The sequence below is a fragment of the Tursiops truncatus genome, chromosome 14 (assembly GCF_011762595.2).
Source record: "Tursiops truncatus isolate mTurTru1 chromosome 14, mTurTru1.mat.Y, whole genome shotgun sequence".
In the NCBI taxonomy this organism is placed as follows: domain Eukaryota; kingdom Metazoa; phylum Chordata; class Mammalia; order Artiodactyla; family Delphinidae; genus Tursiops; species Tursiops truncatus.
Window position 1 is genome coordinate 86,458,512 of NC_047047.1, and position 24,343 is coordinate 86,482,854.

General features: G+C 54.7%; 1 protein-coding gene across 5 annotated transcripts in view; it reads right to left on the bottom strand.

Annotated features, from left to right (window-relative positions):
• TRAPPC12 (trafficking protein particle complex subunit 12) overlaps positions 1-24,343 on the bottom strand; it is a 64,560-nt gene continuing 40,217 nt past the window's right edge. For 2 of the 5 annotated variants that reach the window (XM_019943339.3, XM_073791624.1), the window contains 8 exons: positions 24,124-24,236; positions 16,283-16,355; positions 16,014-16,148; positions 14,153-14,226; positions 10,634-10,732; positions 5,946-6,046; positions 2,789-2,876; positions 1-2,642 (listed from right to left, as the gene is read on the bottom strand). In XM_019943339.3, coding sequence (XP_019798898.1) covers positions 2,400-2,642; positions 2,789-2,876; positions 5,946-6,046; positions 10,634-10,732; positions 14,153-14,226; positions 16,014-16,148; positions 16,283-16,355; positions 24,124-24,236 — 926 coding nt within the window. In that variant the 3' untranslated portion in view covers positions 1-2,399. Of the gene's footprint in view, positions 2,643-2,788; positions 2,877-5,945; positions 6,047-10,633; positions 11,080-14,152; positions 14,227-16,013; positions 16,149-16,282; positions 16,356-24,123; positions 24,237-24,343 lie in introns of those variants that run through there. The other 3 variants (XR_012325833.1, XM_004316572.4, XR_004521698.2) reach the window with 3 other exon arrangements.

Consider the following 24,343-nt stretch of genomic DNA (forward strand, 5'->3'; position numbering starts at 1 on the left):
TAATTTTTAAATCACTTTTTATTTTTTAAAGGCAAAACATTTACCAATTTTGATGATTTTTCCCCCTCTGGTTATAAAAACAACACACACACACACACAATGTGGAAAAATGTGAGGTTCAGAGTCACAGAAGGGCAAATAAAAATGCCATTGTGCTCATCCTTTTGCTGTGACTGATTTAACATCTAGTATTACTTTTCAGTCCCTTCCGTTAACATATGCACGTATTATGTAAATATACATTTCTTTTGCGTACTTTTCCATGTCATTAACTTTTTAAACATGGTCTTGCATAAACGCGTCTTAGGAATATGGGGCAATTAGTGAAACCACTCCCCTACTGTAAAATTTTGACTCGGTTGCAAACTTCTTTTCCAGAAAAGCTCATCTCTTTCTGCTCCTACAAGCCAGGTCTGGGTGTGCATCCCCACGAGGTTCATGGCTGTCAGGTCTCCCGCCTGGTGAGCATTTGGCTGGGGGTTGGGGGGGCTGGCCCCGTCTTGGACTGGCTCAGACTGGCTCGTGCTGGCTCAGTCACTCCTGGGCTCACCGGCTGCAGGGCCGTCCCAGGCCCGAGGGTGCCACAGCGGACAGGCCGCCCCGCGCCGTCCAGGACACAGGTCATGGAAGGGCGGAGGCGAGCGGTGGCAGGGGCCCTGCTCCCCCGCGGGCTGCCCACAGCATTGGCGCAGGGAGCGCAGGAAGGGGAGTGGGTGTCTTGCCAGCTCAGCTGCTGTGACAGATGCCACCAATAGTGGCTCTGGGGCCTGGATGTCCAAGCTCCAGGTGCCACAGGGCTGGCCACTCCCAAGCCTCACTCCATGACCGAGTCCGCACGTGGCCTCTCCTCCCCACCCTGTGACTTCACCTCACCTGCGTCACCTCCTCGAAGGCCCGTCTCCACAGACGGTCACGCTGGGGTGAGGGCTTCAAACTGTGAGTTTTGGGGAGCCTGTGCGGGAAGAGCTTTCTGGGCGCTTCCCAGGAGTCTGTGATGGGCGGAGGGAAAACGGAGTGCGAACTAGATAAGGTACAGCTGTTACCCCAGACCTTACAGACACCCGGGGCACGCTTCCCTCGCTGCCTCTGAGGATCTGCAAACGTGCGGAGCCTCAGCGAGCCCCGGACGGCAGGGGTTTAGTGCTCTCCCTGCCTGTCTCGACGCCCCCGGAGGGAATGGGGGTCGGGGAGGGTGCGTCCAGGATGCAAATACTGATTTACTGGGGAACCTGGAGTCCGGTTTCTGACTGGCTTGGCCTCCGCCCCCAGGAGCCTGTGCAGTGTTACCCGCTCTGTACACAGCGGACCCGGGAAGGATGGTTCCGGAATCCGAGGGGATCCGAGCGGACGCCTCCCGCCCCGCGCAGGTTCAAGGTGGAGGCCGAGCCTTGTAAACCAGCACCTCTGCCCCCCGCACCCGCCGCCAGACTTGAAGGAAAACCCTCAAGGTGAAGAAACTAAAATGGCGTATTTTGGGGCTTTTGAAACATAAGGAGTTCTGATTTTTCTTCTTGAAAAGAGACGATTTTAGAACCTCCTTGGCATCCCACAGTCCTCTTGGTGGTCTCATCTTTTTCTCCTATTTTAATGTGTAATGAAGGTGTACTTCAACAGTTGCATTGGGACCATCTGCCCAGTAGACGCTGCGCTTGTATTTTTACTTTATGTTACAAAAATGACCCGAAATACAGCTTCGCTCTGCTCTACGCAATAGATGTTTATCTCAGAGTCTTTAAAGTGAATTCCATTTTAAAGTGTATTAGAATAGCTGGATATTTAAAGGACCCTGGCCAGAGTTCTTTAGTGAAGAAGCACTCAGGTACTTCAGAGACTTTGAAAGCAGGAGTGACCGTGTAAACAGGACCGCAGACGCCCTGACCCTCAGACCTGAGAGGACAGTGTCCGCGCTGTGAGGCCCGCCCTCGTTCTGTGCAGTAGGGCCCCGAGTTCTCCGGAACCCACCCCCAGGCGTCCCCGCCCCCGCTCTCTCTGATGTGCAAATGCAGGAGGAGGAAGGACGGGTTCGTTCACCCTTCACCAGGCCGCCCGAGGTGAGCAGCACGGGCTGGGAAAGGAGCTGAGTGGACGCGGTTCGCTTTGGGCCGCCGGCGGGGACGAATGGTCTCTCTTGCCCCTTATCTATCTACCTGTGAATCCTCTAGAACATTCAGGCTCGGAGCGAGAACGGTTTGTGTTACGTGGCTCAGCTTAGCACACGAAGCAGGTCAGCTTCCAGGAATGCACAGGAGGGGCCGAGGCGCCCTGGACCCCCTCCCTCCCTTGGGTTATGTTCACCCCGTACATGCAAAAGGCCGGAGCGGCCTGGGCCTCGGCTGGATGGAGAAGGCCGGCTCGCAGACGCCGGGGCGGGGTTTGTCGGCTCGGGCGTCAGGTGGGAACTAGGCCAGCTTGAGGCACTGTGTGTTGAAGCAGTCCCCCTCCTTGCTGGCCACGGCCTCGAGCAGAGCCTGCTTCTTCTGCAGACTCCGGGACGACTCCAGCTCGTACATGGTGGTCAGGTTGAAGAGTGCGCTCTCGTGCAGGCAGTGCCGCGGGTCCTGCTGGGTCATGGCCTCCAGCTGCCGCAGCGAGTCCTTGAGTCGGCCCAGGTAGAGCAGGCACACGGCCGCGTTGTTGTTGGCCTGGAGGGGGACACGCGGGACTGGATGCGGCCTCACAGGGCCCGAGGACCTCCCTGGCCCCCATGAGAGTGCCTGATGCCGGCAGACTTGTTGGGAGGGGCGGGGGGCACGGGGTGGGGGGAGCCGCCTCTGCTCGGGTGTCTTACCACCGCATTTGCTGGGTCAATCCTTAGAATCTCTGTGAAGCATCGGTGGGCTTCTGCAAAGTTGTTCTGACCGAGGTGAAGGAAAGCTCTGGAAATAAGCAACGCACAGAGGATTAACCAGGAAAGTCAGGATGCGGGCAGGTGCGTGGCAGCAGCACTGATGGGGCAGCTTCCAGAACTGGAACCCCACAGGGAGGACCAGGCAGCATTGGCCCCTCAGGCGTCACCCGAGCCAGGTGGTGTCAGTGCTTTCCAGATATGGCAGGGGACAGGGCATTCTGGGGAGCAAACTGCACTGGGTCTGACATCTGTTAGTTTAATTCAATCCCTATCAAAATACCGATGGCATTTTTCACAGAACTGGGACAAAAGAATTTTAAATTTGTAGGGAAACACAAAAGACCCCGAATAGCCAAAACTATCTTGAGAAAGAAAACTGGAGCTGGAGGAATCACGCTTTCTGACTTCCGACTATACTACAAATCTACAATGATCAAAACGGTATGGTACTGGCACAAAAACTGACATAGATCAATGGAACAGGAAAGAAAGCCCTGAGGCAAACCCACACACCTATGGTCGACTAATCTATGACAAAGGAGGCAAGAATATACAGCAGAGAAAAGTCTCTTCAGCAAGTGGTGTTGGGAAGACTGGACAGCCTCATGTAAAAGAATGAAATTAGAGGGAATTCCCTGGCAGTCCAGTGGTTAGGACTCGGCTCTTTCACTGCTGGGGCCCAGGTTCGACCCCTGATCAGGGAACTAAGATCCTGCAAGCCCTGTGCCCTGTGGCATGGCCCCAGGCGCCCCCCCCCCAAAAAGAATGCAATTACAATATCCCTTCATGCCATACAAAAAAATAAGTAAACTCAAAATGGATTAAAAACCTAAATATAAGACCAGAAACCAAAAAACTCCTAGAGGAAATCGTAGGCAGTACACTCTGTGACATAAATAGTAGCAATATTTTTTTTGGATCCGTCTCCTAAAGCAAAGGAAATAAAAGAAAAAATAAACAAATGGGACCTAATTAAACTTAAAAGCTTTTGTATAGCAAAGGAAACCATCGATAAAATGAAAAGGCAGTCTACTGAGTGGGAGAAAATATTTGCAAGTGATATGACCTATAAGGAGTTAATATCCAACATATATAAACAGCTCATTCAGGGACTTCCCTGGTGGTCCAGTGGTTAAGAATCCGCCTTCCAATGCAGGGGATGCGGGTTCGATCCCTGGTTGGGGAACTAAGATCCCACATGCCACGGGATGCCTCAACTAGAGAGCCCGTGCACTGCAACGAGGAGCCCACTTGCTGCAACGAAGATCCCGTGTGCCACAACAACCAAGACCCAATGCAGCCAAATAAATAAATAAATACTAAAAAAAAATAAACAGCTCATTCAATTCAACATAAAAAAAGATTAAAACCTGGGCAGAAGACCTGAATAAACCCCTACTTACATGGTCGATTAATCTGTGACAAAGGAGGCAAGAATATACAATGAGGCAAAGACTCTTCAATAAATGGTGTTGGATAAACAGGACAGCTACATGCAAGAGAATCAGACTAGACTCCTAACTCACACCAAAGTAAATTCAAAATGAATTTAAAACTTAAATGTAAGACCTGAAACCATACAACTTCTAGAGGAAGATGCAGGCAGTATTCTTTGACATCAGTCTTAGCAATAGTTTTTTGGATCTGTCTCCTCAAGCAAGAGAAACAAAAGCAAACCAACAGCCAGGACGACATCAAACCAAGAAGCTCTTGCACAGTGAAGGAAACTCAGCAAAATGAACGGGCAGCCAGCCGAATGGGAGAAGATATTTGCAACTGGTATATATCAAATAGGGGTTAACAAAGAACTCAAACAACTCAACATCAAAAATACCTGATTAAAAAATGGGCAGAGGACCTGAATACACAATTTTCCAAGGAAGACATACAGATGGCCAGACACATGGAAAGATGCGCAATGTCACTAATCATCGGGGAAATGCAAACGAAAACCACAATAAGATATCACCTCACACCTGACAGAATGGCTGTTATCAAAACGACAACAAGTAACAAGTGGTGGTGAGGCTGTGGAGAAAGGGGACCCTTGTGCCCTGTTGGTGGGAATGTAAACTGGTGCAGCCGCTGTGGAGAACAGTATGGAGCGTCCTCAAAAAACTAGAAATAGAGCTGCCATATGAGCCAGCAATTCCACTCCTGGGTATTTATCCAAAGAAAATAAAAACACTAATTAGAAAAAAATACATGCACCCCTACGTTCACTGCAGCATTATTTACAATTGCCAAGATACAGAAAGCAATCTAAGTGTCCATCAACAGATGAATGGATAAAGGGGTGTGCGTGCAGTGCATGGAATATTACTTGGTCATAAAAAAGAATGAAATCTTACCATTTGTGACAACATGGATGGACCTAGAGGGCATTATGCTAAGTGAAATAAGTCAGAGAAAAACAAATACTGTACGATTTCACTTATATGTGGAATCTAAAAACGAACAAACACAGAACAGAAACAGAGTTACAGACACAGAGAACAAACAGGTGGTTGCCAGAAGTGGGGTGTGTGAGGGGAGGACAGAAACAGGTGATTAAGGGAGGGGGATATAGAGGGACAAACTTCAGGTGCAAAATAAACATGTCACGGGTCTGAAATGCACAGTGTGAGGAATGCAGTCAGTGATAATGTGAGAACTGTGTGTGGAGACACGTCATAATTAGACTAATGGTGGTGATAGTTTGAAAGCTATAGAAATATCAAGTCCCTATGTTGTACAACAGAAACTAACACAGTGTTGCAAGGCAATTATACTTCAAACAAACAGAAAAAGATCAGATTTGTGGTTGCCCGTGGAGGGGAAGGGGGAGGGGGGATTAGATGAAGGTGGTCAAAAGGTACAAACTTCCAGTTATAAATAAGTACTAGGGATGCAGTGTGCAACACGATGAACATAGTTAACACGGCCGTACGTTACATGTGAGATGATGGATGTTCAGTGAACTTACTGTGGTCCTCACTCCATGATGTCACTATGGAAATCAGATAGATCACCATGCTGCACACCTTACACTTACACCGGCTGTAAGTTAATTATATCTCAGTAAAACTGGAAGGAAAAATAAAGGAAAAATACATACCTGTTCATTAAAACCATTATTTTACCCTGCAGTCCATCCAGTTTCTGTGTTACTTTCTCTACGTCTTGAAAGTACTTTTCGGCTGTCTTTATGTCTCCAATCTGCTTTGACAAAATTATGTAGTCAGTTCAGCTGACAAACGTTAAATCTAAACCCACATACACAGTTTCCTCATGTTGTGTATCAGGCAGGGTAAAACTCTGGTATAACCATTTACTGATGATCACTTTTTGTTACCAAAAAAAAGTAAGAGCCATTTAGGATACAGCAGGACGTCAACATCTATCTCTACGTCAGCAAGTGAGTGGTTAATACACCTGCATGTTAGCAAGTCTCTTACAGTTTTTAATTTGTACCCTTCAAAAGGAATCCTGGCATAGCATTATGAAAACTAAAAATACCTCCCGACTCTGGCCAGGCCCCGGGCCCGTTCTTAAACCTGCCCGTGGATCATTTCAAGAAACCTCTGCCTTGTAGCACCCAGGCAAAATATGCTCCACAAGTCCAACTTGTATATTTGGCAAATTAAACTTGATATCATCGTTAAAAAAAAAAGAAAAAAAAAAGAATGACTAAAAAAGTACAACATTTACCTTTTGGTATAATATTACAGTCTCCCAGTCAATTATTGGGGGGTTATTTGTGACCAGTAAAATGACAGAGATCATCAAACTAACAGATTTCAGTCCTATTCTGACCCAATAATACAGAATTCTATCGTGCGAACAAATGGCCGCGCTCTTAGCGAACGGTTACGGAGACCTCCTCAGCTCCCTCTAAAATGAAGCCAGAGCCCTGGGGGTCCTGATGGCTAAACCCCCTCCCCCGTCCTGCCATCGCTGCGGACCACAGCCTGGGGGGCGGGGGGTTAAGAGGGAATCGGGTCTCCTTCTGCACGAGGAAGGAGATCAGTGATCTAAGGCTTAGACTGCAAAATACAGGAAAAATGAAAACCCTGTGACAACAAAGACCTTACGACCAGGGTGAAGGAAGAACAAAGGCCTCTGTGTTCCAGGCCTAAAGGAGCAGCTCTGGAGCAGCTGACTCCAGGGCATCTCGTTACAACACACCACGAGGTGTCTCTGCATCTGCCGAGGGGACAGCATCGCAGCTGCAGTGTCAGCGCCCTCTTCTGCACACTCACCTCCATCCCGATTCCCGGGGTCCTCCAGCCACCTGTCGGGAGCGCTTGTTCCCTTCCCCTTCCTTCCAGGGAAGCCCGCGTACTACCTCCCTGCAGCCGAGGGCAGGCGTGCCCACCACCCAGCACCAAGGGTCTGGGTTACTCTCCACAGTGAGACCCCTGCAGGCAGCACCCGGCCCCTTCACGGTACCCTGGGAAACCAGGGCCTGGTGTTTGGTGACACAAAGACACTGGCTGCACTGCTGCTGCTGTGAGTAATGAGCGCCCTTCATCGCCGACCCGGGGATCTCGAGTCCTCAGCCAGCGCCCATCAGGCTACCCTCACGGTCTCCGGCCCCTCTCTGTTGTCAATGCTGCCCCGAAAAACACCCCGCCAGGAGGAGGAAACAAAGTGGCACCATCCGCGCGTCTACCGGCCCCGCCCTCACGCACACGGTGGGAGCACCCGCGGTCCCCCACAGAGGCCTGAACATCTGCGTCCCCCGCAGTGCGCTCACTTACCCTGCATCCTCCAGGGCCCAGGGGCATACTGATGGAGATACTGACGCTCACCAGCTGATAACAAAGGTGCACCAAGCCCTAAATGTCTGCTGGGTGCTGTGCTAAGTGCTTCCCACCGCTCACAACTTCTAACAAGCTGTGCTGTTGGTCCCACTCCTTTCTTCACTCTCTGGATTAAAAAGATGAGGCTCAAAAAGGCTGGGCGGTTTCCTCAGGTCACAAAGCTAACATAACAGAATGGGACTGTCCAACTCCCAGACCACGTGCTGGCCCTCTGCACCGCACGGCCTCAAGGAGCTGGTACAGGACTTGCGCTGAAACTATTTTCTAGTGGGGGATAACGAAGGAATCTTAGAATTTTCTTTGCCACCTACTGATTTTTCTGGTCATTAGAAGGTAAGTTCACATCCTTGTATTTCTTTTTTTTTTTTTTTAAAGAATTAATTTATTTTTGGCTGCATTGGGTCTTCGTTGCTGTGCACGGGCTTTCTCTAGTTGAGGCAAGCGGGGGCTACTCTTCGTTGCGGTGCGCAGGCTTCTCACTGCGGTGGCTTCTCTTGTTGCGGAGCACGGGCTCTAGGCACGCGGGCTCTGGTAGTTGTGGCTCGCGGGCTTTAGAGCGCAGGCTCAGTACTTGTGGCACACAGGCTTAGCTGCTCCGCGGTGTGTGGGATCTTCCCGGACCAGGGCTCGAACCCGTGTCCCCTGCATTGGCAGGCGGATTCTTAACCACTGTGCCACCAGGGAAGTCCACATCTTCATAATTATTGAAACGTAATTAGGATTTAAAATCCTACTGATTTTCTAAGACTTAGAGGCAGCGTAAAAAATTAAACAATATAAAAAGGCAATTAAAAATATTGCCAAGTATCTAGTAAGCAAATAAACAAACCCAAACTAGTTATTTGAAGAAAACAACAGATAAGTGGATGAACTAATCAAGGAAAAGAAAGCATGAGTAAACAATTATAAATGTAAAAGGAGAAATAACTATAGTTAAAGTGAAATTGAAGTAATTATGAAAGAAGACTATATTTTACAGAACTCTAAGCAAAAACATATGTGAATACACAGACCAAACAGGTGATCTTCTTGGCACTCTAAATTGCCAAAATTGATGCCAGAAACAGAGAGAAAAAACCTCACGCGTGGAACACTAAAGCCATTAGTAACAGTATTAAGTTACCCAACAAATCCTAGGAGGGTGGCTGAGGCCTCTTTGAGGTCAGTTATTCAAATCTCCCAGGAACATGTAATTCCAGAGTGGCCAAAATATCCCAGAGGACAGAGAAAGCAAGCAAGCAGCTATGTTTATGAAGACAGAACACAGCTACCAAATGCTTTGAGAAGGGCATGCTCACACACACACACACACACACACACACACACACACACACGCATACGCACGCACAAACCCAGACCAATTTCACTTATAACGATAACTGCAGAGATCTGGGGGCACTTCCCCGGGGAGCCCAACGTATTGGAGGCGCAAATGTGAATACTTCTGTGGCCAGAAACGTCTCCACGGAAGCACCGACCAAGCCCCAGTCTGACCGTCAGGGTCCCTCCCCTGGGCCGTCAGGTCCATGACTGTCACAGAAAGACTGTGCTTTCATATTTCAGGGTTCCTAGATGGACCTCCAGCATACATTTCTCAAATTATGCAAATTAAGACAGAAATGAAGTTTCTGAGATCGTCCTGAGTAGTGAGAAATTAGAGCAGATACAGAGCATTCTTTTAGTACGAGAATCAGGACAATAACCGGGCACCACGAGATCCCGGGCACGGCATTCTTTACACGGCTGCCTCGTTTCATCAGCACAAGGACCCCAAGAGGCAGCCACGAGCGTCCCTGGTGCACAGAGGAGAGGATGCAGCTCAGGAGGGTGGCCAGCCCAGGGTCAAGGCTAGGTAAGCACCAAGGACAAACAGAAACCCGGGTCTTTCAGATGCTAGAACACGCGTTCTTCGACATCCATGAGTTACTCAGTGAAGGTCAAGCTTCAGAGACTGGGGCAGGGACCCCGGGCATCCTGGGAGGGACTTGGACGACACACAGGCGGCCTTCACTGTTGGGTTGTCTCTGGATGCCCCCCGGGGAGCGGCGTGTGTGCGCTTGTGTGTGTGCGCGCGCTTGCGTCTGTGCGTGGCGTGGAGGACAGGGTGGAGGTGGGGTGCGTGTGTGCACGCATTCGTGTGTGTAGTGGCCAGGAGGTGCAGGAGGACAGGACCAACATCAGTGAAGAGAACCTGGGCTCTGGGTGACCTTGTTCAAATTCCTCCTGTGGGCCTGACCTCTGGGACCTCAGGCAGGTCACTTGAGCCCCGGGAAGCCTCAGTCTGCTCCTCTGTAAAGTGGGCCGGTCACACGGCGGAGGAGGATGGCCCAGCAGGGCACCCGCTCAGGGCCAGCGCCTCCCCACATCCATCCCCCTTGCTTTGACCACCACGGATGGCCCCATCAGGCTCCCGCCCAGGCTGCGGGTGCTACGGTTGACACTCTTTGAGACTGAGGGTGCGGGGCTGAGGCACCCGCGCTCGGCCTGCGAGTGTGGGCCTGCCGTCGTGGGGAGGACAGGAGCGAGGACGGGCGCCTGGCACCCTGGCACCAAATGCGCCCCGGCTTCAGCGCCATCCCTGGCAAAGCGGGTACGTCCCGGCTTCCTGCACTGTCGGGACCATGGCTCCAAGCGGGACCTCCTTTGTCCACGCACGTGGATTCAAGCGCGCTTTGGCTATGTTATCAGCCACTTACAATAAGACTACTGACGGTTTTGTCAACACACTTCTACCTGCAACAGGGCAATTTCTCAAGGAATCCATCTCAGCGCTTCCCAGATGAAAATCTACGAAAATGCAGGTCTAGCAATTGGCTTCCTAATCACGTCAAAGCCCGGAGCACCGTCAAGCCAGGACCAAGAAAACTACCCCTTCTACAGCCACAGAAGTCTGACTTGATGTACTTCCTGTTCTCTTTCTGGAATCTACAGCATCCACGCTAAGGCGACCCCGGCCCACCCTGCCAGCCGCGCGGCTCACCTGGAGGAAGATCCGGCCAATGCAGCTCAGCAGCTGGGGCTCCTGGTGGGGGTAGTACTGGACGACCGAGCGGTACGCGTCCACGGCCAGCACGTAATCCTGCGGGGGACCCAGAGAGCATCCCAGAGTTAGGAGGAGCACGCTGTTTTACACGTTACAGGAGCGCAGGTACCTGCAGACTCGCACGTGAAGCGGGAACACGAATGCGTGGGCAGGTGGGACGTGGCACCGCCGTGAGGGCGGCAGATGGCCCAGCAAACCAGGCTCTGAGTTCTGTGTGTAACCACGGTCCTGAGCGCCTTCCTCTCCCCGGGGGGCTCTGGTTGTGCACTGAGGGCAGAGGGGCTTTCTTCTTCCAGCTTCTGAGTAGCAACTAGTATTTCACCTGGACTCACTCTTTCTTTTCTGACAAAATCCTTAATTGGTGAATTTTGTCTTGCCTCCATCTGCCAGACACAGAGACTGAATTTATTAATAGCATCTCTTAAACATTTTCTTTACTAAAACTCGAGGTAAAGTTCTTAAACGTAGACAAACATAAGCCCCGTAAAACAGCTGGGCCGGGAGAGCTCGCTGGCTCTGGCGGGAGGAGGCCATCCGGGGCACCTGGCCGTCTTGCCAGGGTCACAAGGACAAATCCCCAACAGCCCCGAGCTCAGACGGCAGGGTCACCGTCCCGCCTGCTGGTGGGCACTGTCCCGGGCTGGTGTGAACCGCTCCCTGCGTCTCCCGGGTCAGCAAACAGCAGGCCGCGCGGCAGTGTTCTCCTCACTGAGTCTTCGTAAAACCCCACAAGGTGCTTTTCTTTCTTTCGTCGTCTACGTTTTCAATCTCATGAAAACTGGGACAGGCGTTACTAGTTCGCTAACTGGGATGTTATGAAGACAGACAGACGACAAGAAACATTCCAGTTTAGCAGGAAAAAAAATGGGAAGACTCTGGCAGCTTCGAGAGCAGCTCTTCACGACGAACTGGACTTGCTGGTGCAGGTGGCGAGCCGGCAGCACCTGCCTGTCCCCCTCGGCTCCTGGCACCGCTGCCCGTGCCCTGCCCAGCGGGAGCGCGCGGGTGAGGGTGTGCCGAGAGCCCGCTCTCGGGGCGGCAGGGACCCCCGGTGCCTGGGGCCCGAGGGACGCTGAGGCCCGGCTTGGGGTCCGGCGCTGCTGAGCCCTGGACTTCTGCGGGGAGACGGGGGCACCTCGGAGCATCTGAGAATCACCCACTGTGCTGAACGTCTACGCCTCACTTCAGGTTTAGGGCGAACGAAAGGCCACCTCGCCGTTCGTGTCCGGCGGCGCCCAAGTGTCACCGGGTCAGGCCAGTGCACACGCCCCGATCCCGGCCCGCGTCTCCGGGTGGCTCTGTGGCCGGCGTCGCCGCCTGACACCTCCACGTCTCGGCGCTCCGGCCTGCTACGGAGAGGCATGCGGCCGCTGTCCCGCCGGAGCGGCGCTCCTGGGAGAGCACGGCTGGGGACCCCGTGCGGAGGCTTTCAGACGAGGCGCCGGACCCGGGTGGCAGCCCCGGGTGGCTGCAGCCTCGGGCCCGGGCCCTGGCGGTTCCAAGGAGCCCGGCCTCCAGTAAACCAGAGCGGAGCGCGGCCCAGAGCTTGTCAGCGGACGACCATTTAACGAAATCGTTTATTTACCGGAGGAAACGAGGAAATGCGGCCCCGGCTGAAGGGCGCTCTCGAGGGCGAGCGCCGTCCAGGCCGCGGTCAGGCGGGCGCGGCCCGCTCGCAGGGACCGATTGCTCTAGCTCCGTCTTCCCCCTCTTCTTTCAGCAGCTGCACCGTCTGGAGGGGCACCGAGGCGGGCGGCGCGGCGCCCTGAGTCTCCCAGATGGGCTGGGGTGCCCAGGCTGCGACAGTGTTTCAGGCACACGTTCGGGCTGAAGCGTGTGGACAGACTTCTCATCGTTAAAAAGGTGAATCAGCGTTCACGTCGCCGTAGCAGAAATGTTATTCAGAATAAGAAGCGGCTGCTGAAGTAACCCAGCGTCGCCCACACGCGAACGGAAGGGACGGGACGCGCCGGTGAGGCCGACGCTGCTGTAATTCCGGGCTCGCTCACTAGGTGGCGACAGGATGCGCACGCGTGCTGGCGCCTCAGCCGCAAAATTTTTCATTCCTTTTTTTAACTCGTGGAAATGAAAGCATAATCTAAAATCTCAAATTAAACTGCACTTGTGGTAAAAGTATTTTTGAAGCACAGTGATCTGTTCTGTACTGAGTCCCGACAACGTAGGTACAAGACTTAGTCTGGCGCCTGGTGGTATCATCACTCCAGCAGTAGACAAAGGGTGTTCTTATCCCACAATTTTCTATTAATGTGCCTTAAAAATGCACACAGGAAGCCACCAGTGGAACAGGAGACCCTCCTGAGGTGTCCCAGCCTGTGACCAAGGAGACACCGATCCGCCCGTGACCTTACGATGTGTCCTTTGTTTCTGCGCGTGAGCCGGCGAGCTCCGCGGAAGGAAGGCGGCAGTGGCCCTGGGCGGCTCCCTCCACCCGCGGGAGGGACGGGGCAACGTGTCAGGGGTCACGGTGGCAGGAAGGGAGGAGCTGAGAGAACCAGAGCGCCTTAACTCCAATGCGCTGTCCAAGGGAGGCTGCAAGTGCATCCCTTCTGGGCCTTCGTTTCAGGGGAGGTCCCCGGGGCTCGGGGGTGGGAGGGGCACGCGAGGCAGTCTGCACCCCAGGGTCACAGCGATGCACGGAAGGCAGGGCCCTGGAGCAGGAGCCGAGTGCACACCCAGCGTGGCCTTCTGCACGGGACCCACAGCTGGCCCGGGATGCGGTCCCCTCGCGGGGCTGCCCTGTCAGGGTTAGACACCAGCTCCCGGAGCCCGCTTCTCCCCTCGGCCATTTGCCTGCTCTGCTCTGCTAAAACCAAGCTCAGGAGTGACTCTGGGCTGGCCCGTGGGAGGGCCACGATCTGGCCTCTTAATGGCCCAGAAGATGTTAACGGAGCTGCTCTGGGTGTCTGCGGCTCACTGATTCGGGCAGCAGCCTCCAGCCCCTGCCGCTGGGCCCTGCCAGGGAGGCATGGATGGAGGAACAAAGGAGCGACGCCCTCGGTTCAGCCTCCTCGTCCCCCAGCCACCTCCCCGGGGGCTGGCAGTGGGAGGGGGGCGGGGCTAAGGAGCAGGTCTCCCGGGGAAGCCTGTCCCCAGATGCCATGGCCATTGAGCGCAAGTCAGGCCAGGATGAGGGAAACCACCTCCTCTAATGGGGGGAACAGAGGCCAACTCTGGGACTGAATCCAGAGAAAAACAGGAGGGAGAGAGAATTGAGAGCATGAGGAGGATTTCAATTAAATCATCTCGACCCCTGTTTGAACAATTAAACTTGGCAGTGTAAATTCTACATTCTATTGACATTTCTTTCAGTAGAAATTAAAGCACGTTTATCCCGAGTGTCTCACTGGCCTCTCTGCTCGATAACTGCCCCCGCATGCACACCACCTCGGGGTCCCAGCAGTTCCCCCCGCCCCCCACGCCCTGAGAACATCATACCTTCATGAGCAGCAGACAATTGGCCATGGAGCACGTCACCCGTCCCAGGCGGGACCGCCACAGCTGCACGGAGGCTGCAAGAGCGGAGTACGGTGAGTGCATGGGGAGCGGGTCCTGCTGCCGGCCCGACCCAGACAGATGGACGCCCCGCCCCCGTCACCCGGCTAGGCCACCGCTCCCCGTGCTGCTCAGCCCACACCTTGGGCTGTGCTCTTGGCGACCTGCTCAGCCTCGGGGAGGACAGATCCCATGAGCCGACCAGGGCCATGTCCCCAGGTTGGCACGTCCAAAAGATGGGAAAAGCCGGCCAAGACGACAGCCCTCGCCCTGCAGTGGGGCCACTCCTGGTGTGACCTGGATGGGCTGAAGGCCTCCCGGATGCAGGGCTGGTGGACGGTCACACCCCGGTGTCAGCAGCTGCGCCCTGGTAACAGCGGCCTGCCTGCCCAAGGCCTAGGTGTTGTGACCTTTTAAGTGGAAGCAACAATTCCTAACCCATCTGCCTCAGCAGGCTCTGAGGGCAGGGGGAGTGGAGCGGATGCGGGGCGGGGAGGCTGGAGAGGCCGGTGCTTGGTCAGATGTTGAATCTGCCATCCAGCTCAGGCCCAGGGAGAAGCACGTCCCAGACGCATGTGAATGGTGACCACTGGGCGAGCTTGCCTTAAGCTGACCTTCCTCCCGCTGCCGGGACCAAGGGTCAATTTTGGGATAACAGTCTCCTAGAAATGACGCTTATTCCTGGAGTGCTTGAGAAAAGGACACAAAACTTAATTGTCAGAATTAAGAACGTAACTCACTTTGCCTTTCAGCAATTAAATATACATTAGCTGCTTACACTCCCCTTATGACATCATTTTTGTGAAAAGAAAAATTCTGAATATCTTTCCTTAACCAGTGTAAAATGTGGATTCTCAGTGAACTGAATTTGATTTTGACTATCTTTGAGGACTTCCTAGTGCTTTCTTCCCCTCTTTGCCTATAAATCTGTTGATCTGCTGTGAGTTGTCAGGTTTCTGGGCACTGCTTCCTGAGCTCCAACAACTACCTGCTCTCTGCTACCAAAACACGGACCCCCCGTGGGATGACATGGCCAGACTGGGAAAGATGCTGAGGGCGGGATGTCCCAGGGCACGGAGATGCCCACGTCAGACCCCTGTTATCTACCGGCACTTACATCACTGAGAAGGACGCACGAACATCGCACCTACAGACCTGGTCTCCTGGGATTTCTCAAAGAAAGGGATCTGTGTTTAAAGCACAAACGCAGCCAGAGCTGTTGGTCCTCGAGGATGGACATCTCCTGCCTGGGATGCTTCCCCCTTTCCCATAGTCACGAGCGCGTCTGGGGTGCACGGCGCCCGGGGCCCCGCCGTGCCCGAGGCATGGGCACAGGTCTCTGCCCCGGGGGGTTCTCCTCTCAGGCCACCTCTCCTGCTTCTGGCACATCCGTCTCCTCACAGCGTGGCTTCAGAGGAAGCCCACCCCTTGCCCACATCATCCGTGCTCGCCCGTGGTCACCGACAGCCGCTCCAAGTCAGGCGCAGAGCGGGGGACCACCGAGCCCCTGGAGACCACATAAGCCCACAGGCTCATGTGCAGAGGTGCCAGCCTCTTAGGGAGGTCCCATCTGAGCTGGGTTTTGAAGCATCATTAGAAGTTCTTCTCTCTAACGTTCTCAAGAAATCTCAGCCAGGATAATCTTTTCAAAACGCAGTTCGGCCCCTGCCCGCCCAGCACTCACATAACGACCCATTTCCATGGCCTGGCCCCCGAGGCTCCACACGCAGGGCCCCGTCTTCCTTTCCTCTCCAGCTCCGCCCAGGCCTCAGGCTCCCCACGGGCGGGCGGGCCAGGCACCCACCTTGCTGTGGATGCTCACGTTGATTTCTGGGGTTATTTGCTGTAGGCGGGTCTCGGCCTGACGGGGCTCCCCGAGAGCGGGGTTCGTGCCTTATGCCAGCACCAACCACGGTGCCTGGCTTGGTCCAAGAAAGGACTGAGGAGATGAATGCATGAGAGGATGAGTGCATTACGGAGTGAGAAGGAAAAGAATGAGACAGAGAAACCTCTGGGGCCGAGCCCGCTGACGATGCCGGCTGACTGTCTAAGGAAGGCGAGTCCGGCACTGACCTTGTCTGTTCTCCGGGGCCATGCTGTTCATGCTGCCATCCTCGGCCAGGCCCTGCTCCAAGTTCGTCAGGATCTGCGGGAAATGGAAGGAAGAACAACAGAAGTGAATTTGCTTCTAGACGTTGTCACAATATACTCCAGGAGAAGCAGATTTCTCTGTATGGAAACCCATTTGTCAAGCAGCGTTTCGCAGGGACACGCTTTAAGCTTCGCTGCCCACAAGGCACGGAGATGACGGCAAACAGGGAGCTGCTCTCTGACTGGTGGGGGGTTTGGGTTTATGACGCTCGTAAAGCATCAGAGACCCCAGACGAGGGGCAGATATTCTCTGTCTGTCAGGAAAGCACCGGGAATGTTACACAAGAGGACGATTATTAACTTCTGTGAAAACATCAGGCTCGCTCCTCGAGGGCACCTGAGATGTGCAGCCTTTTTAAATGTATCAGATAAATTCTGAGCATCTGTCACTTTACATAGTTTTTACTGTTCGGCTAATAACCTTGAGTTGCTTCCTCTGTGATTTGGTTTCCCTGAAAGGAAAAAAGTTGCTACCACAGTGATCTGAGCAGAGCCTATGTTCTTTTGGAGGGCAGGGTGAGGAGAAAAACGTGTTAATAGTAAAGGCTGTTTGCAGGGAAGGAAAAGAAAGACGCGCTAAGTGAAAACGGGGGTCTCATGCTTCCCTGACGGCCGACTTCAGGCCACGTGCTTTGGGGAGACACCCCCTTGTGTAGTGGGCCACTCTGCAAGGCAGCACTGCCCCAAACGGCCCACCCTCAAGAGGCGAAGCTCACGACCAGCGAAGCAGCTGCTCCGGGCTTTCACTGGCCTCGTCCCATCCACACAGAGACAGGCCAGCTGGGCCTCCTCTGCCGCCAAGGGTCAGCGCTTCACGAAAGGTGGACGACAGTTCGCTGTGAACACGAAGGCCTGTCCTACCGTGACCACTCAGGACACACCCGGGCTTCAAAACTGTAACCTCAAAGGTGAGCTAGTTGGTCCAAACGAGGTCAAATGACATTTTTCAGCCAATCGGTCTTCTGATAAATAATCATAAAAACAGACACTGACCAGGAAAGAAGGTCTCGAAGGTACCATTGAGGAGGGACAGGAACAAAGAGAAGGACTAAGCGATTCTGAAGAAGAAACGCGGGAGGCCTGGCTCTTCCTAGCCCCGGGGGCCACGCACAGTGCAGAAGGCCCGAGGCCTGGCCCCGACTCACGACTCACGGGCTGACGGATGGGACGTGGGGGGAGGGGCAGGCCTGACAGCAAAACCAACCACAACAAAAGAGCATGAGAGAATCATCGGAAGCACAGACTCCAGGAGGGCGGGGTCGGGGAGTGGTCCTGGCCCCCTGCAGGGCCTCTCCACACATCTGGGCAACCCACCTGGGGGGCCAGTTACCTCCAGCCTGAGCTAAATTGCAGGAGAGCAGTGTCTGGGGGAGAGAGTTCCCACCCGTATGACTTCACACAGTCACAGTAACAGCACGCTGATCTACCGAAGGTCGTTTCCGTAAAGTACAGAAACGCTCCCACCCAAAGCCTGAGCTACTCGGATGGCAAACGTGGCCGCATGCCCCTCCTGTCCCTCCTGTCCAGGTGCAGGTCGGACGCCCGTGAGCAGTTCTGGGTCTGCTTCCCAGAACGACCAAGATGGGCCGCGCCCACGGCACCCATTCTGGAAGATGCTCCGGAAACGCGAGCGTGGGGTGGCGGGTCGGCAGCAGCTGGGCTCTGGGCAAGCCACGTACTTCCGAAAGTAACTAAATACTGAAATGACAGTGGTTTTGAGTGTGTGAAGATGCTGCTTGGACATGAATAGGGAGCAGCCAGGAGGAAATGTGGGCCTGGGAGACGGTTCTGGACCCGGTGTTCTTTCGGCAGGTGGGTGTGACCAGAGCTGAGAGGCTGCATCGACACCCCCCGCCCCACCTGTGGGTCCTGGGCTGTCCTGGATTGGTTCTGCGACGGGCAGCGTCACTCCAGCAATGCAGACGCCGTCAACACTCTGGACAGCAGCGGAGGGAAGACAAAGGACTCAGAAGGCCCGGGCTCGGTTGTTTTGTCCAAGGAGAAAACTATACGCCTCGTACGAATATCCCAGCTGCCTGACTCCATATGTAACCAAGACCACTTGATCTCAGGGCTTCCCTGGTGGCGCAGTGGATAAGAATCCACCTGCCAATGCAGGGGACACGGGTTCGAGCCCTGGTCCAGGAAGATCCCACATGCTGCAGAGAAACAAAGCCCGTGCGCCACAACTACTGAGCCTGCGCTCTAGAGCCCACGAGCCGCAGCTACTGAGCCCAAGTGCTGCAACTACTGAAGCCTGTGTACCTACAGCCCGTGATCCGCAATAAGAGAAGCCACCACAACAAGAAGCCCACGCCCCGCAACGAAGAGTAGCCCCCGCTCGCCGCAACTGGTGAACGCCCGCGCGCAGCAACGAAGACCCAATGCAGCCATAGATAGATAGATAGATAGATAGATAGATAAATAAAGGACCACTTGATCTCAAACAGGCAATGTGGTCACCTACTCATATTTAAAGGGAACAAACCCATGCCCTGACTTCTCTGCAGTTACCCTGGGTTTGGAAGATCACTTACAAACATTTTTGGGTTCGTGGGCCCTGGTGCATACGCATGACCCTGGACTCCGGTATTTTAAACTTCAGGTTCTGAGTCCTATGCAGGGCGCAGCCCAAACCCGGCCCTTCTGATGGGCTCCAGGCAGCACCAGTATGGGTGGTCTGGGGACCTCGGTTTGTGGGAAAGCTCTCATGGAAGGAGCCCTGGTCCTGTCCTTTGTCAGCCTGTCACGGGGCTGTGGGTGGGCTGTGGCTGTAGCGACCGCGTTTATGCACAAAGCGTCCAATCTTTGGACCCCTGGGGGCCGGCCCTAACTCAAGGACCCAAGGACTCACTAATGACCTGTGGTGTTCAGACTGAGGTGAGAGCAGGTCTCCCTAGAGGGGCTTAGATTTCTCTGGAAAGTTCTGGGACCTTCTCAGCCCTACCAGTCTCCTAGGGGACCTTCTGGAAAAAAGGCTTTTCAAAGTGAAAAGAGGCTTCTCGGAGTTGCTCCAAGCCACTGCAGGAATATTAAACACTCCCGTGGACCACGCACTGTGCCAGGTTGCTGGTCATCTAACCCACACAGCAGCCTGGAGGTGGCTGGTGACACCACTCCTCCCCAGGCTTCCACAGGCTGGTCACCCCACCAGGAAGAGTCAGGGTCACACCTGGAAACACCCGTCTGCCTGACTCCCAAGCCCCTCCAGCCGCGGCCTGTGGACACCCCCCGGCAGGGCATCACACCTTGACGCAATGCTCTCTCTTTCCATGCAGGTCAGAGAGTGAGAACCTTCGATGCCAAGGTAAACGATGCCAGGATGGAGATTCCAGACCTCTCTGTTCCACCGAGGGCTGCCTGTTGCTGGGCTATCATGCAGGTGTCGGGCGGGACCGCCTGCCAACTCGGGTGACCTTACGGCACGCTGTGGGTCACCTCTGGCACATCAGATTTCACACGGGGCTGGGGCTGCTGAGGGGTGAGGTCGACATTCCCAAGTCTCTGTTCTGGGATCTGCAACGACCCTGCCGACAGGGACGCTCCTGTCACCTCCTCCTTCTGGGCCCTCTGAGCACACCCGGGCCCAGGGATTAGGAGCCATCACCTCCCCTTCTCCACCACCTGCCCTCACTTGCCAGCCACTCCCATCTTATCTGATGAAGCCACCGTCAATGTTTTCTCTGCTGGAGCGGGCAGGACAGAGGGGCGTGGGGACCATGGGCGTCTGGTGAAGCCGGGCAGCGGCGGGCGTGGTCACGCCGGATGGCCCGCCCAGCTGGGTGCTTCCCAGAGCGGCTGGCAGGGGGAGGGCGGACAATGTCTGTTCTCTCTTCCGTTCTTAACTTCGTTTACAAGTAAAACAGTATAACCGAGCAGGTCCATCTGTTGGAATTCCTTTTTAGTAAAGATATGAACCTTTCCTAGAAACGCCCCTCTCACCTCTGCCTCATTAGGGTGTCCAACCAAGAACAGAGCAAACCGACGTCCCTTCCCGAGGGGCTCCTTCGGCAGTGAGGGTCTCTGAAGGGGCACTTCCTTACCTGGTGCCCCGAGCCGGGCTAAGGTGGGGCGGGCAGAGGCTGCAGAAATCGAATTGTAGGGCAGGGCAGCACTGAACTTAAACCCACGCGGCACGTCCCCATCAGCGGCGACCCAAACCCCACGCTGATCTGGCATCATGACGCATGCAAACGGGCTTAGAAACGTGTTCCCTGGCTCTTTGCCGACGGGACCCAGAGGTGCAGTGGCCCGCAGAGAAGCCGAGGGGCAGGGATGGTGAGCAGAGGTACCGCTGCTGTGGCGTGACAGGGATGGCTCTCCTAAGCCACGGGGCATGCTTATTTTAAATCGAGGTATATTTTGTTCTTCATCAATACCACTACATCTGAACCAAACATTTACTACTTCACCACGTGGTTCTTACTTGTCACCTTCTATTTCAAAGACAGCAGAGAAAACCCTGAACCGTTTTGTAAAGGTCATGAGTAATGTTCTGCTAAAACTGGGCCGCACCTAAAAAATCGAGAGAGTGCTCTCATCAGGTTGAATACACAGGCTCTAACCATTCTCCAGTGAATCTTCTGTATAAGGAAAAGCTCAGCTTCTTCTGAGCAAACGATGCCGGGGATTCCATAACTGGTGTTATGTCCCTCTCTGCTCTGCTTACCTGGACCCTCAGCGCCAACCTGTGTGTGGCATAAACCTTGTACGTTACCGACCGTACTGCTGTCTGAATTTTATCTTCCCTTTGCCCCGTTGTCCTCATTTAATTTTTTTTCAATAGAAAAATATTCTACTTATAAAACTAACACGTGCATTGTTAAGACCTGGACAGAGAATAAAAATGACCATTAAGCCCATTACCCACACCTCTAACGTACTGGAGTGTTTTTCCTTCAGGGCATATTACTTCCTTCACAGAGGCCGTCCTGTAATTGTAATTCTGCAGACTGGCTTGGACAGCGGATGTCACATCCTAAACACTTCCCACGTGACGGCTGTGGAGACGAGACACCCATCTGGAGCCCGTGTCGTGTCCCCACACCCCAGCCCGGCGCCCTGGGACACCCGGCTCTGTGCCCTGCTGCTCTGGTCGGGGCGGCACAGACTGGAAGCAGTGGGAGACCTCTATCCCAGTGTGTCCCTTTGCAGGGGGGACACTGGCTGCCCGGGCCGAGGGCCACCGGGTGGCAGGTGTCTGCTTCTCACCCACCCTGGCTGCCCCGGGCCCGCCCTCATCTCACTCTAGCTGCCACCCCGGGTCGTCCCCTTTCACTTGGGAAACCCGCGCTGGGGCTGAACCTGTGAACACCTGACGTGTGCTAGAGAGGCAGCGACCAACAGCGGGCTCCGAGCACATCTGCACACACACCTGCACCCGCGACAAGCGTGTGCACTTCCCAAGCACCGAGCGGGGCCTCGGCCGGCTTTCTCACTAAGGACGGAAACCTTCGTGCTCTCTTCTTTACCCCCTTCCCAGGCGCGGCTTCCACGCCCACCCCTGACCTCCAGAGCAACGAGAGACGCCACACGCGCAACGAAACCGACGGGCACAGAGCGCTTCGGGGGTGTGGACCACGCCGCTGCTTTCCTTCCGGAAATGACGCCCTGGTTTCGCTGCCTGCGTGGAGTGAAGCCCTCGATCGCCGTCAAGGCGCTGGCCGGTCGGCGGCTCCAGAGGGTAGCCCCGGCGCGGCCTCCTGTCCGCCCCAGCCCCCGTGACGACCCCAGGGCGGCCCGGGTGGGCCCTGCTCGACGCCGCAGCTGCACCCCAGCAGGCAGTTGCGTCTGGGAGGCCTGGTGGGCGCTGGCTGAGCCTGGGCCCCCTGGGTCTGGGGCGGGCAGGAGGCCAGGCCCGGCGAGCAGGCTGGGGAGGGGAAGCTGAGGCGGGGGGCCGGGTGCGAGCATCACCCTGGGAGAGACTATTTCACAGGCTGACTCATCTCCTTCCTTGCTGGACTCGCCCCCCCCCCGCCCCCAGTGAGGAGCCCAGCGCCCCCTGACCCACTGAGAGCAGCTCTTGGCAGAGGAAGCGCGGCTGGCGCTCTCTGGCACCGGAGGGTGACGCACGAGGCCGAAGCCGCGTTCCAAGGCTTCCGGGCACACGCTGCACGTGCGGGGAAAAGGGCTGCGGCGGCCGGGTCACAGCCGGCGACCTGCTCTCGTTCAGGCCCCTCGCGGCCGGACCTCAGCTGTACTTAACCCTCGGAGGCTCCGTCTCCTTGTCTGTACATCAGGCATGGCGCCGCCTTGTACAGCCGTCGTGAGCACTTACGGAGCTTCAGCATAAAGCACGGAGCACAGCACCCATCGTGTAGGCGGGAGCACTGAGCACAGCCCCGTGGCCACCGCCGCCATCACCGCCACCCCCGTGTCCGACCTCCGAGCCCGTGGCGTCAAGGGCAGCACCACGTGGCAGCAGGCGTGGCAGGCGGGCACCCGGAGACGCATGGAGAACGTGGAGCCCGCCGGGCAGGCCTTGGGAGACAGCCTTAGGGTTAAAGCCTTAGAATTCATATGCACGTCCCCTGTGACACGGAGGTGAGTGAAAAGCAATAAAAACAATCATCTGTGTGTGATTTAGAACATCACTGATTCAGTACCAATTACAAGTTTTGTTTTCCTATTTCTGGAAATAACTATTTTAACCATGTTTTAAGAGTCAAGGAAAGGAGTGTTAGACTCTAAAAAATAGCGATGACACAATTTCCCCCATCAACGGATCAAATTATAAGAGAGCAAAGTTTTTCTTTTTATCTTTTAAGCTATAAAAGCCAAAAACCGATGCAAAGCTTAAGAGTGTCAGGTGGCCTGCTGTGGCGTCCACTCTGCGAGGGCGGAAGCCCTGCCACTTCCCTGCCGGGAACACAGAGGACCCCCCAGGAGCTCCAGGAACGTCCACCATAGAGCAGCTGGGGACTGAAGCAGGAACTCGACAAGTACAAATAACCTCGTTTAAAAACCTGTCACATGCTGCCGCTCCTAACTGCTTGCTGTTACAGCTATGGAAGCCCTTCCACAGATGACGCTGCAGCTAAGCTACACAGCAAGGCTGCCAGGAGGGTAGGAAAGGCAGGCTCACTTCCAGTCTGAAGACGGAGGCTCTCGGGGGCGCGGCTGCCCGCTGCCTGGAGATGGGGAGACTCTGAACCCCACATCTCTCCTTCCCATCACTCAGTGCAGTAAATCTCATCTTCTGTTGATACAACTTGATGCCTTCCACGTAATTGTTACTTTACAACCCAGAATAACTCGGGAAGCACTTCGGAACCTTGTCTGCCTTTGGAGTCAGTATTACGAGTGACACTTGTCATGATACACTATAATTTGCTTTGATTCTGGAACATTTTAAACCATTATCTCTTTAAATGCTGCTCTGATGCTCCGTTTGACATGAAGCAGGTGCACGTAGCCTTTTGCAGGATGCGTGAGTGGTCGGGCAGCCCGGCACGTGTCCACGTGTGTGATTTCTACACAAGAGGGGACGCTCCTGCTTTTCATTTACTAATAATACCGGGAAGAAATATTTCAGGCTTCAAGCTTTGCCGAAAACCACCCACCGCCCCCCCAGAATAATTCAGCAAGAACAGTGAATTGCACGGTCACAAGGAACCGGGTCAGTCTGCCTTTCAGGAGGGGGAAGCACAGTGGTGGGAAGGGTACAGGGTGGCGTGATGTGCTTCTCGTGAGGGCGGGAAAGTCTGGGTGAGCCCTCCATCAGGAGGGGAGGGGTCAGCGGCCCAATTTGGTGCGACGGTTACCTTGCTGCAGACGGCCTTCACCCTGTGCAGCCGGTCCAGCGACTCCTGGGGGTTCCCCAGGTACTGCTGAAGCTCCGCGTGTAGGATCCGCATCGAAAAGGGGACCATGGAGCCTAGAACCAAAGTCAAAGCAGAGTGAGTCTGTTTGCTGTAACTGAGCACAACTAAGCACCCTCTCAGAGTGAGCACCCATGCAGCAGGGAATCTGCAGATGTTCTAG